Raw genomic sequence first — 20,576 nt, 5'->3', positions numbered from 1 at the left:
AAAGCACTTGTGTGAAGGCCTAACAGCAAGAAAATAGACATGGTTCGGTAGAAAGGAAGAGGAGGGAAAGATCAAGGAATTGTATGCACCTTCATCTTTTTAGGAGCAAGGCTCAAACTTATGGCCCTCTCGAATAATGCACGAATCACATCCACATCACCAAGTCGAATTTCCTGCCATATTTCAGAAAATTTGTAACGTATATATATGGTTAAACAGTTCATTAAATCTTAAACAGCAAAAAGGACTTTTACTTGATCAAGATAAATACGCCACAAGTCTGTTTTTTTGGGGTATTCGCGAAGCATTCCCTCAAACATGGATCGGCCTCTATCAGGAACCCCATTCTTGTACTCAAGGATAGCTGAATGTGAAATGAACTTGATATGCTTATGGCGGGGAAGGCTTAGAACAGCACGATTTCGAACAAGCTCAACTCGATCTGGGTTATGCTCCAGGACATTCTGATACCGCCTTAACCACACCTATAATTTTAAAGATTGTAAAGCTTGATATCTCCATTTGAAACCAAACAGAAAAAGAAAAAAGAATGGTAATCATACAATACCTTGCGTGAATGCTTGAACTTCTTGACCATTTTCTCAAGAAGTTCATCAGACAACTTGTGCCACTTGGTCCTTTCATATACTCCAAGCAATGCCAGATGCACCTTTTTGGGATCACAATACTGCAAAGCTCTTTGAAATACCCTCACAACAGCCTCCTAAAGAGAAGAATTTAAAATAACAATACGTAGAAACTATAAGAATGACTGCAGTAGTGAGAAAGCAATCTAAGGGGTAAAACAACTTTTTTACCTCTGGAGGATTTCCATATTCACTCTCTAAATTAAAATAAGCAACCCATACATTCAGCTTCTCCGATTCTTCTCGGAAGTTAATTGTTTTCAAAGCCCTTCAAAATAGAATAAAAACAGTGGAATTAAAGTAGTAAATGACATGCAGTTCAAAGTGAGGCATTTCTAGATACATGTATCTGTTATGACAAACCCAAGAATAATTCAAGAAACACAACAAAAAGTAATTACACCACACACAAAGAACACTAAGATTTAGAGTGATTCGGCAAAGCCTACATCCACGATGGAGATCTGGCAAAAGTCTTCACTATGAGAAAAATATGAGATTACAAGTTTCAACCCCTCACTCTCTTTTTCTGCTATTTTCAGTGTCTCTCTAACTCCAAACCCTAAACGCCCTTATATATTGGGCTACAAGAGAGTATTAATTAGGGTCCACGACCCACAAGCAAAAAGGGGTCGCCAGGTCGCAAACGGGACTCAATGCGACCTGGCACCAAATTCAGGCTACAACATCACAATATATTTTATAAGTGGCACTTTGTTATTGTTCAACAAAAGCTACTTGTTTAATGGATAAGGAGGCAAGAGTGGGTGGGTGTTGGGTTGTGAGTTTAACTTACCTACCCAAAAAAGAAAAAGAAACCCCCCCCCCCCCCCCCCCCCCCCCAACACACACACACACACAAAAAAAAAAACTGTTGTCAGGGGCTTATTTGTTATTACTTATATAATGTTGGGGCTTATGTGTAATTTTTGAAACTTGTTATTATAAATAGAATGTGGTGGAAGGATGGAAGTATTCTTTCATTTTTTCTCTCTTTCCCCATCTCTTTCTATTTTTCTCTCATTCGCTTTTTTCTCTTTTTCTTCTTCTTTATCACTTACTTCTGATTATATCTTAAAGTCAACATGGTATCAGAGCATGATTTGTAAAGCTCTAGGTTTGTAGTTGAAACCCTAGCAGTCTCGATCGGTGTTTTTTTGTGTTTGTGGGGTTCTGCAATAGCGATTTTTTCTTCGTCGTTCGCGATTCTAGTATGGTCTACTTTGTTACTTTCTAGGGTTTGTGTGGTGACTGTGTGGTCGTTTTTTTATGCATCTCAGAAGGCGGTAATCTTTTTAGTTGAAATTTGTGTGTTAGAGAGGTGGTTCTCTACGTATTTTGCTGCTGTTTTTGCTTCTGAGGATTATATACCCAAAAATTGTTTGATAAAATGTCTGGCTTAAAGGTGACTTCTAAAGAAGCTGGGTCTTCTCCTAGTCTGACTCCAGTATTGGGAGGTAGTAGTGATCACCATCCAGGCCTTTGTATTACGACTATTAGGTTGGATGAGACAAACTGTATGGAGTGGGCTCAATCTGCTCGTATGTATATCACTGGTCGTAGGATGATCGACCATATCGAAGGGACTGTCACGTATCCCTCCAAGAGTGATCCTGTATTCAAAGAGTGAAGTGCTAATAATGCACTAGTTATGACGTGGTTGTTCAATCCATGCAGCCACAGATCAGCAAAGGGTTTTTGTTTGTGAAAACAGCTAAAGAGCCATGTACAACTATGGAAGAGACGTATTCCTCGGTTGGTAATTTTGCAAAACTGTATGAACTCCAACAACAAATTTCAAGATTCAAGCAGGAAGACCAAACTCTTGCTATATATTACCACACTCTACGTGGTAAATAGGAAGAGTTAGATCACTACCAAGACTACATACCTGTGTGTGTAGCTGATGTTAAAGCATTTCACGCTATGGTAGAAAGGAATCGATTCTATGAGTTCTTGAGTGGTTTGCATCCGAGATACGAGTATGCCAGGGTACAAGTGTTAGGCAGGTATCTAACCCCTACTTCTGTTAGAGATGTGTTTTCATATATCCAGGCTAAGGAGAGCATAATGAAGGCTATGTCTGCACCTGCATACACTAAGCCTGAGCCAGAAGTACCATTGTCTGAGAGGTCTGCTCTTGCCACATAACAATGGAACAAGCCCAATCCTCCAAAAGGAGGGAAACATGATGACAAAAGCAAGCTGAGGTGTGATCACTGTGAGCGTACGCGCAACACTAGGGAAACATGTTGGAATCTACACGGTCGCCCTACTCCAGCTCCAGTTAGGGGGTTATCTACGGCACATACTGCAGAGCGTGAGACTGCTTCTGCTGGTCATGCCTCCTCAGGGCCACTGAGTTCTTTGTTCGAGGCTGAACTTGATGCTCTCTGACATCTACAAGCACAACATTCCACTGTTTCCACCTCTAACTTCGCTTAGACAAGTACCTCTCATTCTGCACATCAGGTTTCCACATTATCTGGTGGACCACCCTGGATAATTGATTCAGGAGCCACTAATCACATGACTAGTATGGCATATGATTTTTCTTCGTACAATTTATGTTTTGGTAAGGATAAGGTTAGAGTGGTTGATAGCAGCTTCACCTCCATTGCAGGGAAAGGCATTGTTTCTGCCTCTCCTAATCTTACCTTATCTTGTGTTCTTAATGTTCCAAAGTTTACCAATAACCTCCTTTCTGTCAGTCACATTACAAAATGCTCGAATTGTAGTGTAACCTTTTTTTCCATCTCATTGTGTGTTTCAGGACTTGGACACAGGGAAGACGATTGGAAGTGGACGTGAGGACAATGGCTTGTATTTGTTGAACGCGAGGCAAACTTCTTATTATGTTGCAAATCAATCTAGTGTTAGGATAGTAATGTTAATAAAGATCTGTTAATGCGATGGCATAATAGACTAGTCTTTATGCCTGAAATCACCCATCCCAACTTATTGTTAAAAGATAATATTCACTCACACTAACTTTGTCATAAAAAAAAATAATAATAATACCAGTAAGTTCCTGAGTTGATCCCTCCAAATGAACTCCATTTTTAGTTTCTTTTGCATCAATAGAACCCAGATCAGGTCATTTACCTCTTCCTGTTTTGAAGCACGTGCTTCTCCAGTTTGCTTCTGTTAAATCTTTTGAGTTAAATTGTGAAACATGCGTTCTTGCCAAACAATGTCGTGTTTCTTATCCTACTAGTATAAATAAAAATACAGCTCCTTTGCAGCTTGTTCATTCTGATGTTTGGGGTCCTGAATCTACTACTTTGTTACTTGATTTTCGTTACTTCGTTGTGTTCATTGATGACTTTAGTCGATATACTTGGCTTTATCTTATGAAAACCAAAGATGAAGTTTATTCCATTTTTAAAACCTTTCATAGGATGGTACGTACTCAGTTTGGTTGTCCCCTCAAAATCCTTCGATCGGATAATGGGAGAGAGTTTATGTATGGTGGTCTTGCCTCCTTTTTTGCTAATAACAGGATTGTCCATCAAACATCTTGCGTCGATACACCAAAATAGAACGGTGTAGCTGAAAGAAAACACCGTCATATTACGGAGGTGACCCTTCTCTTCTAATTGGGATGGAGTGCCTAAAAGTTATTAGGCTAGCTGATGCAACCTTAACAGCTACATACCTTATCAATCGCATGCCTTCTAAGGTTCTTGGCTATCAATTCCCCTTCTCTGTCTTACACCATGATACTGCCTTGTTTACTGTCCCTCTGAAAGTATTTGGTTGTGTTTTTTATGTTCACATTCATCATCGCAAGGACAAAATGGACCCTAAGGCAACCTGATGTGTCTTTCTTGGATACTCCGCCACTTAGAAAGTGTATCAATGTTATAACCCTACCACTCGTCGTCGCTTTGTCTCCATGAATGTTACTTCTTGAGAATCTGTTTCCCATTCAGAGGGAATGCACCCTTCCTTTGCCTGTTCCCATTCAGGGGGAGCTTGTTACTGAGGTGCCTATGTCTAGTCCTCTTAAAACTAATGATTTGTAGCAGGGAAAACAGCCAATTATTTACACTAGGAAGGCAAAACAAGTTATTGATTCACCCCAGGACCAAGAAGTCTCCCTCGATCCAGGTAATTCCTTAGTTGACATTGACACTCCTGATTCTTTTCCCAATAGCATTCCTGTTGATCTTGATGTCCCTATTGCCTATCGTAAGTGTGTTCGTAGTTGTACAAAGCATCCCATATCTCAGTTTGTATCCTATGATGCCTTATCTCCAACATATCGTGCTTTCACTTCGTGTATCTCCTCTGTATCTATTCCTTCTAGTGTTTCAGATGCTCTCAGTCAAACTCCCTGGAAGAAAGCTATGCTTGAAGAAATGAAGGCCCTTGAGAAGAATGGTACATGGGATATTGTTCCATTACCTAGGGGTAAGAAACCAGTAGGCTGCAAATGGGTCTACACAACAAAGTATCATGCAGACGGAACAATTGAGAGATATAAAGCTCGGTTAGTTGCAAAGGGCTTCACTCAAACCTATGGAATTGATTATCTGGAAACATTTGCTCCAGTTGCCAAGATGAACTCTATACGTGTTCTTCTTTCTTTGGCAACTAATTTGAATTGGCCCTTACACCAACTGGATGTAAAGAATGCTTTCCTTCATGGTGACTTGGAGGAAGAGGTGTATATGACTATGCCACCAGGGTTTAAGCTTGCTAATAGTCAGAATTTCATGTGCAAGCAAAATAAAGCTTTGTATGGGTTAAAGTAGTCGCAACGTGCTTGGTTTGAGAGGTTCATCACTGCTGTGAAAAGAGTAGGGTACACACAGAGTCAGGCAGATCATACTCTCTTTATCAAGAAGCACCGAGGCTGCAACACTGCCCTTATTGTATATGTTTATGATATCTTTATAACTGTAAATGATCCAGAAGAGATTTGTCGAATGATATCATTCTTGGGGACAGAGTTCAAGGTTAAAGACCTCGGATCATTGAGATACTTTCTTGGCATCGAGGTGTGCAAATCGAAGAAAGGGGTGTTTATTTCTCAAAGGAAGTATGTGTTAGATTTGTTGGCTGAAACAGGCAGGCTTAGAGCTAGACCGATTGATATTCCCATTGAGCAGAACCATAAGCTTAATGATGTAAATGGAGACCCATTAGATGATGTGGGAAGATTTCAACGATTGGTTGGGAGACTAATTTACTTATCTCTCACGCGCTCGGATATTGCCTACGCTGTTAGTGGTTAGTCAGTTTATGCATGCTCCACGTACACCTCACCTTGGTAGCTCATCATGTTATTCGCTACCTCAAGGTTTCACCTGGTAAGGGGATATTGTTCAGCAATCATGGCCACTTACATGTTGAAGCCTATACTGATGCTGATTGGGTAAGGTCTGTGATAGATCGACGATCTACTTTAGGATATTGCACATTTGTTGAAGGTAATCTTGTTTCTTGGCAAAGCAAGAAACAATCTGTAGTAGCTAGATCCAGTGCAGAGGTTGAGTTCAGATCCATGGCACATGGAGTTTGTGAGTTGTTATGGCTACGTACGATGTTGAGTGAGTTGGGTTGTCCTGTTCGCAAGTCAATGAAGTTGTATTGTGGCAACAAGGTTGCTATTAGCATTGTCCACAATCCAGTTCAACATAACAAGACAAAGCACATTGAAGTCGATCGACACTTCATCAAGGAAAAGCTTCGTCTTGGGCTGATTTGTACTCCATACGTTAATACGCATGATTAGGTTGCGTATTGACTAAGGGTGTGAGCAAGACTTGCTTGCAAAATATGTTAGTCAAGCTGGGCATGATAGATATCTTTGCACCAGCTTGAGGGGGAGTGTTGTCAGGGGCTTATTTGTTATTACTTATATAATGTTAGGGCTTATGTGTAATTTCTAAAACTTGTTATTATAAATAGAATGTGGTGGAAGGATGAAAGTATTCTTTCATTCTTTCTCTCTTTCCCCATCTCTCTCTTTTTCTCTCATCCGCTTTCTTCTCTGCTTCTTCTTATTTATCACTTACTTTTGATCATATCTTAAAGTCAACACAAACACACAAAATAATAATAATAATAATAATACTATATAAATATATAAGAGAGAGAGAGAGAGAGAGAGAGAGAGGGAGAGAAAGAAGGGAAAATAACGACAGCATGCCAGCATGGGACCAGTAAACAAAAATTACAGTTTAAAACCCTAAATATAAGTGTCCAAATTAATTGCCCAAGAACAGTAAGCCTTTTCATCACTTCCGTCCACACAATTCGTCAGCTTATCACCATTTTCCTTCACCAGTTAAAAATATATATATATATATAAATACAAAACCATATATTAAAATATGCCGCTTGTTATGCACCAAACCGATTATGTTCTTAACTTAAATAATTTAAGCTTTCATGTCTATTTACTTTTTTTCTTATTTTTACTAATACCAAGGCTTTTTTGACGTAAAATATTTTCCAAATAATTTTTTCCATGTAAAACAATTTCCTTTTCCATATTTTCTGGAATTTGGCTTAAATTTATGAAAATGTTTACAAGTAAAAATAAGCAAAAAATGAAATAACACGTGCACCATTTTAAATTGTACATCAATTCCCAAAATGAGGCTAAATCCAATTTGAAACAATATACTAATGTTTGAGGTAGGAATTTAAACACTTATTTATTTATTTTTTATTTCATTGGAAGTGCTGGAATTCTGTCTAATTAGGTTTCTATTTTAGAGTTGTATTTCATTAGGTAATTTCTTGTTAGACAAGACAAGACTTGGTGCATTACGGAAGCCCATGGGGAGTCTTTCCCATGGAAGGCTATATGGAGATCTAAGGCCCCTCTCAAAGTGGCTTTTTTTGCGTGGACTTCGGTGTTAGGGAAGATCTTAGCCCAGGACAACTTAAGAAGGAGAAGACAAGTAGTCAAGTGGTGTTCCATGTGTAAGAGAGATGGGGAAACGGCTGATCACCTTCTTCTGCATTGGCCCGTGGCTTCGGATTGCTGGGTCTTACTGTTGAGTTTGTTTGGGGTTCAGTGGGTTATGCCCAGATCCCCTAGAAATTTGATTGAGGCTTGACGAGGTTGTATAGTGGGGGCCCAAATCCGTGAATTTTGGAGAGTTATGCCTCTTTGCATCTGGTGGTGTTTATAGCTTAAAAGAAATAGGAGATCCTTCGAAGGAAAGGAGACTCCTATGGGGGAATTCAAATTCCCTTTTTGAACGCTTCTTTATACAATCTTTACTTTTAAAAAAATTAATAAATAAATAAAATAAAAAAATAATAATAAAAAATTGTAATCATTGTCCAAAAAGGAATTGGTTTTTTTTTTTATTTTTTTATTTTTTATTTTTTAAATTCTACAAATATATACCTAGGTAATGGTACCTATTGTTATAATATCTCTACAAAATCAGAGCGGAATCTCTTCTCATCCATGGATGTGATCATGTAGGCCCGTATTAGGCCCCAAAGATTGTAATCCTCGTCTAACAAGAAATTGAGTTTTTTTGACTTTATAAAAAGATACCAAGATAATGGACTGAGACTTATTAGATTAAAAAATATGCAGTCGCGTGACGGAGTTGATGAGTATAGGTAGATTATGGGTTCGTAGAGTAGGAAAACACCATTGACACTGATGGCGAGGAGATAGGCTCATGGAGTGATACATGGTAAAAAGACATGTATATGGTGTTGATACTCTACTGTTTTAATATCTCTACGGAATCATATTGGAATCTCTTCTCATACTGTTGGCCAATTTTGGCTGTACCGCGTTATTATATCTTGTGTTTTTGTGTGATTACTTTGTTGAATTTGATTGGATTTGTTACTTGCGCAATTCCACCACCCACAACAGGAACGGAGTATTCCCCCCCTTTCAGGTAGTTGCCTGCCTCAGGTGTCATGAGCCAATTTTAATTTGGAAGAACCACGTGAAGCTTGCTTCAAGGGGAGAGTACTCGACCCAAGGATGTCTGCCTTATCAAGCTTGGACCTTGACAAACTTCCATCCCCTTGGGATTATAACGTAGCGGAAACGATAAAGAACAGGGTTAAACCCTTGAATTCACAAAGAACACACTCACAAGAGAGAAACTGAAATTATATTGATAATAATGATCTCTACAAACTTGCATCTCTTGCTCTTATATAGGCAAGTCAAAAATAAATTAAAAATATAAGCATGTGTGAAATAATATTAAAGGGGAAATATGAGATTTGATGGAGCAGAATCCTCCTTAAATCTTGCACTGGAGAATAATATATTCTATTGTTGGCAACTACACCAAATCTTCTTATTTATTTTCTGAATCCTCATTAAATCTTGTAATGGAGAATAATATATTCTATTTCCCTCCTTACCGTTTTAGCCTCCCTGATTTACGGTGAACATGTATGATCATATACGCATGAGCCAGCTATTCTACATCAATCTCCCCAGCATGAAAAGAACTCGTCCCTGAGTTAACCGAATCTAGCGGATAATACTCATGCATGTCAGCCACATTGAAGGTAAAAGAAATGGTCATGTGTAAATCAATCACATTGGCGTTATTGATTTTATTTAGAATCTGGTATGAACCATATTTCTTAGCCTTCAACTTGTTGTATATTCCGACTCGAAACCTCTCTTTTCTTATATACACCATAACCAGGTCCCCTTCTTCAAATACTCTTTTCCTTTGTCTCTTGTCAGCTGTAGCTTATATTTGGCGAAAATTTCCTCTAAATGTTTCTTGACACTCTCCTGAATGGTCTTAATGTGCACAGCCATTTTCTCTATAGCAACACTTTTCCCTGGCAACTTTGGTAAGGATACCAAATCCAAAGCAACCTTTGGAGGACAGCAATACACAACTGCAAACAGGGATTTGCTAGTGGACCTGTTAACCATGCAATTGTAAGCAAATTCTGCCTTGGCAAGAGCAAGATCCCACTGTTTTGGTTTTTCCTTGAAATAAATTAGATTTCCAAGGGTATTATTCACCACCTCTATTTGGCCATCAGTTTGGGGTGACTGGTGCTACTGAAATTAAGAGAGGTATCGAATCTCTTCCATAAAGTCCGCCAAAAGTGGGACAAAAACTTGGTGTCACGATCTGAGGTAATGGACTGTGGCACCCCATGTAAACGAACCAGCTCCTTAAAGAACAGATTGGCCATTTGGACTGCATCGTTCGTCTTCTTGCATGCAATAAAATGGGCCATCTTAGAAAATCGATCGACCACCACAAAAACAAAAACAGAGTCTACTCCTCGCTGCATCCTCGGCAACCTTAGAACAAAATCCATGGATAAATCCTCCCATGGAACAAAATCCATGGATAAATCATCCTTCTTGCATGTGCAACCCTTTAAAGGATTGGCTCGTTGTACACGCTACCCAGGCTTGATCAAAATCTTCGTCGACCTCATATAACTCCTTTAGACATTCCAACCCTATGATTTCAGCCCTCATAGTCACTAAGAAAGCTGATCTCAGACTTAGTGCATCTCCAACTTTGTTCTGTTGGCCTAACTTATGTTTTAGCAAGAAGGTGAATCGCTGGATATAAATCGCCCATCACGAGTGTATCCGATTAACACTATTTTGATTGTTAATGGACTTCAGTGCCTGATGATCTGTAAAGAGCACGAACTCTCATTGTATAAGATAATGCTCCCACGTATGCAAAGCTTGCACCACCGCATAGAATTTCAAATCATAGGTAGTCCACTTCTTGCATGTTTCACTCAGCTTCTCACTGTAAAACACTACTGGCCTTCCTTCTTGTGATAGAACTGCTCCGATTCCCACTATTGAGGCATCACAATCCACCTGGAATAGCTTCTTAAAATCTAGGACTAAGATTGGGGTTGTTGATAGTTTTTCCTTCATCAAGGCAAAACTCATCTCAGCTTCCTCTCCCCCATTGGAATTTTCCTTTCCTCATGCACTCTGTGATGGGGAGCCACAATACTATTGAAGTTCTTGATGAACCTTCGGTAGTACGTGGCTAAGCCATGGAAGTTGCGTACTTCTCCCACATTCTTCGGCGTAGGCCACTCTCGAATTGCCCTCACCTTCTCCTCATTTACTCGAATGCCATTAGTACAAACCACATAGCCGAGGAATACTAGGCGTGGGGTCACAAAGCTACACTTCTTCAGATTAATGAACAACTTGTTCTTCTGTAAAGTTGTTAATACCTTCTCAAGTGCAAAATGTGTTCTGCCTCTGTTTGACTATAAACCAAAATATCGTCGAAATAAACAACTACAAATCGACCAATAAATGGATTGAGTACCTGATTCATCAACCGCATGAAAGTACTCGGCGACTAACCACTCGTATAGTCCTTCCTTTGTTTTGAAGGCTGTTTTCCACTCATCCCTAGGGCGGATTCCGATCTGATGGTATCCGCTCGTTAGGTCCACTTTGGTGAAGACATTTAACCCCACCAACATATCCTGCATATCATCCAACCGTGGAATGGGAAATCTATACTTGGTAGTGATTCTATTAATTGCGCAACTATCAATGCACATTCTCCAACTGCCATCTTTATTCGATATTAGTAGGGCCAGAACAGCAAATGGGCTCAAGCTCTCTCAAATTAACCCTTTCTGTAACAACTCTTCCACTTGCTCTTGTAAGATCTGACTCTCGTTGGGACTTATCCGATAATGTGGTAGATTTGGCAAGCTCACCCCGGCACCAAGTCAATGTGGTGATGAATGTCCCTTATGGGAGGGAGACTATCAGGCAAGTCTTCCGACACCAACTCACTAAACTCCTGCAGTAATGGTTGCACTATTGCTGGTACTATAAAAGGAGGTTGTTCCATAGTTGTTAAAGGCGCACCAGGCGTGCGCCTCGGGCGCCAGGCGCATCAAGGCGCAGCTTCTGCGCCTTGAGTATGGTGAGGTGAGCCTTTGTCTTCTTCCTTTAATTTTTGCCTTTTAAACATTTGTTGTATTCAGAATTTCAGACTTCGCATTCTTCTTCTTATATAATAAATTCTGATGTGATAAAGTAACTTTAAATGGTGGGTGGTCCCTACCACTACCACCAAAAAAGTTAAAAGACCAGTCCAAATAAAAAAGTAAAGGAACCCAAATTAGGCTCAATTGTTGTACGAAATATTTGGGAGCTATGGGTCTCTTTGTCAAACTCTCTCACTCTCCGGCAAGCTCTCTCTCCGGCAACCAGGTAACCATTTATTCTCTTCTTCTTCTTCTCTGTTTTTTTTTTTTTTTTCCTTCTTTCTTATCTGATTTCTTTTTTCCTTCTTCTTCTTCTTCTCTATTTTTTTTTTTCCTTCTTTCTTCTCTGTTTTTCTTTTTTCCCTCCTATTCTTGCTTTTCTCTCTGTCTGTCTTCTTCTCTGGCAACCAGCGTCTTCTTCTTCTTCTTTTCTATTTTTTTTATTTTGTCTTTCTTCTCTGTTTTTTTTTTTTCCCCTTCTTTCTTCTCTGTTTTTTTTTGTTCCTTCTTCTTCTCTGTTTTTCTTTTTTCCTTCTGCTCTTGCTTTTCTCTTTTTTAATTATTTATTTATTTTAGCTATCAATTATTAGCATGCCTGTTAGTTTTTCATCTGGAGTGTGGCCTGTGAAATGCTGATATTTTAGGCTTTTTAGCTATGAAAATGCATGCCTGCTATTGTTTCCTTTGGACTGTGGCCTGTGAATGCCTTTTTTTTTTTCTTTTTTTCTTTGCTGTGAAAATGCCTGTTGCACTTTTTAAGTGATGATCAAGATGGTGCTATGTTTATTGATGATGAGGATGATCCGATAATATTTAGATCCTTTGGTGGTCTTCTTAGGAGTTAGGATGAACTGATGAAGTGAACATTTCTATGTTTGTTTTACTTTTTATTTAATTAGTTGATTTTTGCATCTTTATGTTAGTAATTACTATGTTACTATGTTGACTATTGAACGCCAATATTTGGTTTAGTTTGCTTTTGCATCTTTATGTTAGCATGTTGATTATTAAACTTATGTATTTGGTTTACATGATTTTGCATCTTTATTGGATGTTATTTTTTATTTTTTTTTCTCAACTTGCGCATCGCTTCAGTCAGGCGCATGCCTCGCCTTGCGCCTCAGGCTCCAAGGCACCTTTGCGCCTTAGTGCGCCTTGAGCCTTTAACAACTATGGGTTGTTCAACAACTTCCCCCACATAACAGCAAAGATTTCTAGGACTATTGTTACTACGCCCCAGAAATTTCTCACTGTCAATCAACATAACTGAATTTCCTTTAGGAAATTCGACTTCTTTCAGCGGACCCAGAACAATCTTCTGACCATTCTTGTATAGAATATACACATTGTCTCTACCACAATGAGTGTCATCAACATCAAATTGCCATGGTCTGCCCAAGATCATATTGCATGCATCCATGCCGACTACATTATAACTCACCTCCTCTGCATATGTTTTCCAATTGAGAATGGAACGGTGCAGGTTTTAGTTACTCGCGTTTCTGAGCCTTTCTTGATCCATCAAATTTTGTATAGATAGGAAAGTTTCTCTGTTTTAAGCCCCAATTTTCGAACCATTGTTAAGGAAATAATGTTCTCAGTACTGCCACTATCAATAATAACGTCACATACCTTATGGTTGACAGTGCAACGTGTACGAACATATTATGACGCTACGGATGCTCCTCCTTCTTTAGCGTGAACATCAACCTCCTCACGACTAAAGAGTGGGACAACAACTCGCCATTGTCTCCTTTAGTCATCTCTTCTCCTTTAAAGGTAAGGAACTCACCTTCCTCGCCCCCGCCTTCCTCATGCTCGACTAGATTCACTATCGGTCACTTAGGGCAATTGTTGGATTTATGGCCAGGTTCTCCACAGCGAAAATACTAGCTAATACTTGGGTGTGCATAGGGATTTTCTCTCACAGCGGGGGCTCCCCTTCCAACAGGGCCTATGGGTGTTGCGGTTTTGGCCTTTGATGGACCATCTCCAATGCCTCGCCATGTCATTGGAACAAGGGCTACCGTAGTCGGTTTACCCATGTCATGTGTAGGATGTGGGGTCTTATATGAACCACGAGGCCGATTCTTCGACTTCTCCAGTGCAATTCTGCTCTTTCTGCCACCGTGACAATCTCAGACAATTTGAATAGCGATTGCAGTGCCACTTTCTCTTCAATATCCCATCGTAACCCGCCTTTGAAACGGGCCACCATGCTAAATTCGGGTTCCACCAGGTTGTTAAAAAATGACAACTGATAAAATTCTTCAGCATATTCAGTAATCGTTCTACTTCCCTGCGTGCATGACTGATATTTCTGATAAAGAACCTGCTCGTAATCAGGGGGTAAATCAGGCTTTCATCAACTTCTTCATCTTAACCCATGTACGTACTGGATCTTTACCATCGCGTGCGTGGGTAAATTCGGGTTCCACTAGAGGTTGTTACGATATGACAACCGGTAAAAATTTTCAGCATATTCAGCAATCATTCTACTTCCCTGTGTGCAGGATTGATATTTCTAAATTTCTAATAAAGAACCTGCTCGTAATCAGGGGGTAAAAATAGGGCTTTCATCAACTTCTTCATCTTAACCCATGTATGCACCGGATCTTTACCCTCATGTGCGAGGGTAGTTTGCACTTGATCCCACCATGCTGATGTGCTGCCTTTCAACTTATAGGCCACTAGTTTGACTTGTTTCTCCTCTTGGATTTTCATATAGTCAAAGAAATGTTCAACTTCACTAATGCAGTCCAAGAATTCTTCAATACGAAGATGACCTTGAAAGGTGGGTAGGTCCTGGAATCATCAATTTCCCATCAACCTCGATTATCTCCAAACACATATATGGCTCGGTTGTTACCAAAACCGACATTTTCCTCATAGGCTGGTTGCCTAATCGGTGGGTTTGGGTTGCGATTACCAACAGGACGTCCATGATCACCGTCGTTGGGCAGCCTGTTGTTCTCGCGGTCAAGTTCTACCGTCGTCAATCTCGCCAATACTTGACGCATAGTTTCATGCATATCAAGTAAGGTTCGATTAACGTTAGTCTGGAACTCAGTAAACTCAGCCTTCAAAAAAGCTACTCCATCACGATCACCATTGTTGGAGGGGTTGCTTCCATCTCGTGAACCGACCATCGAAACAAAGGCGAATCTTGGATTTGGAACCTTGCTCTGATACCAACTAATGTAGCAGAAACGATAAAGAACAGGGTTAAGCCCTTGAATTCACAGAGAACACACTCACAAGAGAGAAACTGAAATTATATTGATAATAATGACTCAGACTTAAATCTCTTGCCTTTATATAGTCAAGTCAAAATAAAAATAAAAATAAAGTATGCGTGAAATAATATTAAAGGGGAAATCTGAGATTTGACGGAGCAGAATCCTCTTTAAATCTTGCAATGGAGAATAATATCTTCTATTGTTGGCAACTACACCAAATCTTCTTATTTATTTTCTGAATCATCCTTTAATCTTGCAATGGAGAATAATATCTTCTATTGTTGGCAACTACACCAAATCTCCTTAAATCTTGCAATGGAGAATAATATCTTCTATTTCCCTCCTTACCGTTTCAGCCTCCCTGATTTGTAGTGATCACGTATTCTCATATACGCATGAGCCAGTTGTTATACATTATATTATGTCACTTGTTGCTCCTACAATAAATAAGAAAGTAATATTAGAATTAAATGAATACCTCTCAAGAATTGAGTGGGCCTTCTCAATATCAGCCAGAGAGACCATAAATTCCGCATACTTTGTCCAGACAAAGCTGTTATTTGGGGAACTTCTAACCAGTTTCTCAAATTCATCAGCAGAACTTGGTATATGAATCTCTCTCTGTCTTTCTTCCGCAGCACTAATTTCTTGTTCCCTGAGTAGAACGTTTTCAATATTATGGTAAAACTGAAGATAACTAATTCTCAATTAACTGATAATGAACCTGAGTAAATAACGACATTACCTCTCTTTTTTGGACTTCTTTTTTGCCAATCTCTTGTTCTTTTCATCCATGGGGTTTGCATCAACATTCTCTATATTTTGAAAGTCTATATTTTCCATGTCTGAGTTCTCCGTATCATCAAGAGGTACTGCAAGCGGAAGAATGGAAGCCCTTGCCTCCACTTCAGCAAGAATCAGATGCTCCCTATTTTCACTTTCAATACCCAAATTCTGGATTACAGCTGAGATGCTGTCTGGCAACATTGGGAACTGAGTGGCCATTGTGAAACTATTTTCTTTATTGGCATCCTCTGACCCTTGTGTTGAAGCTGCATAAATACCAGTGTCATCACTAAAATATGAATCCTTCATCCCGAGGGAAACCCTGTGTCTATCCACATCCACCTGTTGAGTGATCAAAAAACAGAACAAATCAATACTACGGCCTTCCATTGCCAAAGTAAAAGGCTAAGTTTTTCAAACTGCCATAAGTTCAAATTCTTTCATTGAAGTTACCCTTTTGATCATGTACCCTTGTTCTCATACAAGCTACCAATTACAATGAAGTGTCATTATCCATGAGTTACAACCAATCTACTAACCAGCAATCAAACACAACAAATACTAAATGATGCATTAGAAAAGTTCTACATATAATGTGTTTACCTTCAAAATCTTTGCTCTCACTTTCTCCCCTGCTCTGTATTTAATTTCAATGTTGTCAACATGATCGTCAGAAAGCTCTGAGACATGGCATAACCCAACCTAGGCAAAGAAAGAACAAAACAGTAAACATAGAAATCTATAATGAATACACTAAGTTATATTTTGCCACCTGAAGATAATAGGTTGATTTTGAAGTTTCAAATTGGAGACCACTACATGTAGCATAACCAAGGAAGAGTTGGGACCCACTAACAAACCAGTTCAAGCTACATGATGGTAAAATAAAAGCAATGATGATTATATCATCTTATAGCTTAATTTGTCATTGACAAAAGTCGATGGACAAATGTTACAATTAATTGAGTTGATTCATTGCCTAGGACATGTCTTGGGACATAATTACATGTTAAAATATTTCCCGGTAAATCCTACTCAAAGTACATATTTGATAGTCATAAGAATAAATTTACAAAAGTACCCAATTACTCACCATGTTTGTGTGATCAATTGTGATAAACAAACCATACGGCTCAATGCGCTTGATCCTGCCAGAAATAACATCCCCAATTCGGATATTACTTAAATCATTTATACCAGATTTTGGAGCATGGATTGCACTTGATGTCTTAAGGGACACCTCAACTCGCTTGGACAAAGGCTCCACGGATACCACCCTGTGGTGAATCATCTTAATACATTGTTGTAACTAATTTTTATAGATAAATAATACCAGTAACTACCAGAAATACTTACTTGCCAATTACAAGTTTTCCAATAGGAAATTCCATTTCTGGATTTTCAACATAGCCATCAGACAAGTTTGAGAGGAGAATCTTCGCATCAATATTCCGGGAGAGCATAACGAAACATCCTTTCGGTGTAACATTCTTAACATAACCCTAATGAATCCAGGAGGGAAAAAAATAAAACAAAATGAGAAGAGCAGATCATGAGTATATAAGTGATATTTGTCGACAAAAAATAACACATTGGCCAACCTAAATTCATCTTTGCTCAACTTTCTTAAGTAATATCGTAGACATACAACATAGAAATATTATTGATCAAGTTCTGTTGACGCAACAAAATGGATAATTATTGTGCTGTTGGCACATTATAATATATCACCAAAAAAAAAATTTCCAGACAACATTGTCAAAGTCAAAGTATACCTAGCTGGATCATCTTCATGTGGTGTTACCAGGACACCGAGTTTAGCAATCAGCAGCACTTTTGAACATGGCAAAGAAATGAAATGCCTTAAGTTTTAAGGTCTACTGCATTAGAATAATGATTTAAATGGGCCATGCACCTTTGCTGTTTAACTTGTTTCCTTAACATGGTCTTCTGGCTATTTCTCCTAATAAGTTTAGGGAAAATTACACATACCTCCCCTCTAGTTTGAATATATCAATTATATCCCTTCTAGTTAATGCATTTGTAACAAATTGCTCCCTACCGTCAGTCCCACTAATGGTCAAATCTGGCCAACTATGATGTCATCAAAATTTAAGCTTAAAATGATTCCGAATCCACTCCCGACTTTGTCAGCGTTTTCACCAATCAACACTTCTCCTCCCCAAACGCTCCAATTCTGTTTTCCAGTAGATGACTCTCCTCCGAAATCTGACACATCCGTCACCAGAGATGTAGCAATTCAGACGTACTTGCCAGACCCATTTTTCGAAGCCTGAAGATCAATGCAGGAGATAATCAAAGCACATGAATTGTTTGACATAAAAAGCAATGGTGAAAACCTTCATGAACTTCTCTCATGTTACCTTACTTTTTTTTTTCTTGATAAGTAAGACAATTATGTAGAAGCGCTCAAAAGGGGAGCGAAGCCCAATAGAAGGCCAAAAAGGGCCTCTAAACTTTCAAAGAGTCCAAAAAATAAACAATCTCCTCTAAAGATGTATAATTGCTCCCCACAACCCAACAAAAAAGAGTGGAGATAACAGAGAACTTAAGCATAGAAATAGGATTCTCCTTTCCTACAAAAGATCTCCTGTTCCTCTCGAGCCAAATACACCACCAGACACACAAAGGCGTAACCTTCCAAGCATCCCGGACATGGACCCCCACTGTATAACCTCTCTAAGCCTCATTTAACCATCTGGAGGATCTGAGCATGACCCACTAAACCCCAAACAAACCAAGCATCAAATCCCAACGGTCCCTAGCCATGGTGCAGTGCAAGAGTAGGTGATCCACCATCTCCTCAACACGAAGAAACATGCAACAACAGTTGACCATCACCTGATTCCTTCTCCTCAAATTATTATGTGTCAAAATCTTCCTTAAAACAGACGTCCAAGCAAAGAAGGCCACCTTGAGGGGGGCCTTGGAGCTCCAAACCACCTTCCACAGGAAAGGAGCCCCTGGCACCTCCGTAAGACACTTATAGAAGGATCGAACATCAAAACGGCCCTGAGAAGCAAGGGCCCACACCCAACCATCAGAATCTCCACCCGTGATCTCCTGGCGATACAGCAATTCCAAAAAACCAATGGCATTCTCAATCTCCCAATCCTGAAAATGCCTCCTGAAACGAACATCCCAAGACGATCTCCCGCTATCAAGGCGATAACAGTTGACCACCATGGCCTGCCTATGCGTGGCAATCCTAAAGAGCCAGGGGAAAGCGAGAGCAAGAAGTCGATCCCCACACGAAACGTCCCCCCAAAAACTGATCCTCCTACCATCCCTGAGCCGAAATCTAATGTGTTTGGAAAAACCATCCCACCCCTTCCGAATGAATTTCCAAACCCCGATACCCACTGGAATACGCACCTCAAGAGAGCTCCACCCTCCTCTCCTCTCCCCAAATCTACTCGCTACCACCCTCCTCCAAAGCCTTTGCCTTTCCAGCCCAAACCTCCAGAGCCACTTCCCAAGGAGAGCCTTATTAAAAAGCACCAATCTTTTAGAGCCCAAGCCTCAACGTACACCTGCTCCCAACGTACCAAATGAAACTTGCCCCCCCCCCCCCCCCCCCCCAAAAAAAAAAAAAAAACCGAATCCGTTGTAATCTCTCAATCTTCTCAGCCACAGAAAAGGGAATCCGGAACAAAGAGAGGAAATAAGTGGGAAGATTTGAAAGGGTACTCTTTATCAGAGTGACACTTCCACCCTTGCAGAGGTACCGCTTCTTCCATCCCGCCAGTCTCCTCTCGAATCTTTCCACAACTGGATCCCAACTCCCTACACACCTTGAGGATGATCCAAGGGGTAAACCCAAATAAGAGATGAGAAAGGAACCAATACAACATCTAAGGATATCTGCTAACGAAGCGATCTCAGGGACCTCCCCAACCGGCACCAAAACGCTCTTCCCCACATTCACCTTGAGCCCGGAGACAACTTGGAACCAAATCAGAACACATCTCAGATATCTAATCTGGGACACATCCGCATCACAAAACACTAAATGTTATCCGCAAACATCAAATGGGAGATCTCCAACTGATTAGCAGCATCCCTGCCCACCCTAAAGCCTCTGAGAAAACCCAAGTCAACAACCCTACTCAATAATCTACTAAGGGCCTCCATCACGATAAGGAACAAAAAAGGCGAAAGCGGATCCCCTGTCTCAAAACCCTCAAACTAGAGAAGAAACCAGTCGGAGCTCCATTCATAAGCATTGCTAAGCGAGCACTGGAAATACAAAATTGAATCCATCTCCTCCATCTCACACCAAAAACCCCATCCTCTCCAGCAGATAGAGAATGTAGTTTGTCTTTATATGGTGAGAGAGATGTTTCTTGGAACGATGGATTTTGCTTTCAATAAATATCGGTTATAGGTTTTGTTTTCAATCAATCAAAGTTTATTGGAGATCATGCAAGGGGCATATATGACATCTGATAGTAATTTAATATACTTCAGTAACGGGCATTGACGCCCATCACTTGCATGGGATGCAAGCGTAATTATCTAAATTAGAGGGGAGCATGGTGTACTCGATGGGAGGTGACCGTAAATTTCCTATAATTTTTTTGCCATCTGGAGAGATTATAATGGCTAATTAGGGCTTGTAGAACGCAAGCATATTTATCACAATGAATATGAGGTTCTTGCAAATAATAAAAGCTATACTAGCAAAACATGACAAGAATCCATGTTTATAAACAGGTAGATCAGCGTAGATTTGGAAATTTTAAAAATGTAGATCCTAATAATGTTTAACATGATAAACATCCACAAAGACAAACAGATTTTAAAAAGAAGTGAAGCAAATACTTATGGATGTGAATGATTAACAGAAATTGCCTTCATCACCACCAAGACTTAGCCCAAAAGGTATCTCTATTCATCCAATTAAAAG

At 39.7% G+C, this 20,576-nt stretch overlaps 1 protein-coding gene across 1 annotated transcript in view; it reads right to left on the bottom strand.

Annotated features, from left to right (window-relative positions):
• Positions 1-20,576, bottom strand: part of LOC132293124 (rRNA biogenesis protein RRP5) — a 72,415-nt gene that overhangs the window by 647 nt on the left and 51,192 nt on the right. The window contains exons 31-39 of the mRNA XM_059790463.1: positions 17,003-17,148; positions 16,740-16,923; positions 16,250-16,348; positions 15,606-15,988; positions 15,339-15,515; positions 819-915; positions 569-724; positions 255-485; positions 90-173 (exon numbers count right to left, since the gene is read on the bottom strand). Coding sequence (XP_059646446.1) covers positions 90-173; positions 255-485; positions 569-724; positions 819-915; positions 15,339-15,515; positions 15,606-15,988; positions 16,250-16,348; positions 16,740-16,923; positions 17,003-17,148 — 1,557 coding nt within the window. The remainder of the gene's footprint in view (positions 1-89; positions 174-254; positions 486-568; positions 725-818; positions 916-15,338; positions 15,516-15,605; positions 15,989-16,249; positions 16,349-16,739; positions 16,924-17,002; positions 17,149-20,576) is intronic.

Source organism: Cornus florida, unplaced genomic scaffold, assembly GCF_030987335.1.
Source record: "Cornus florida cultivar Cherokee Brave unplaced genomic scaffold, ASM3098733v1 CherokeeBrave_3.0.0_Hap2_Chr02, whole genome shotgun sequence".
In the NCBI taxonomy this organism is placed as follows: Eukaryota; Viridiplantae; Streptophyta; class Magnoliopsida; order Cornales; family Cornaceae; genus Cornus; species Cornus florida.
The sequence above is the reverse complement of the archived record's forward strand: the minus strand, read 5'-3'. Positions and strand labels throughout refer to the sequence as shown.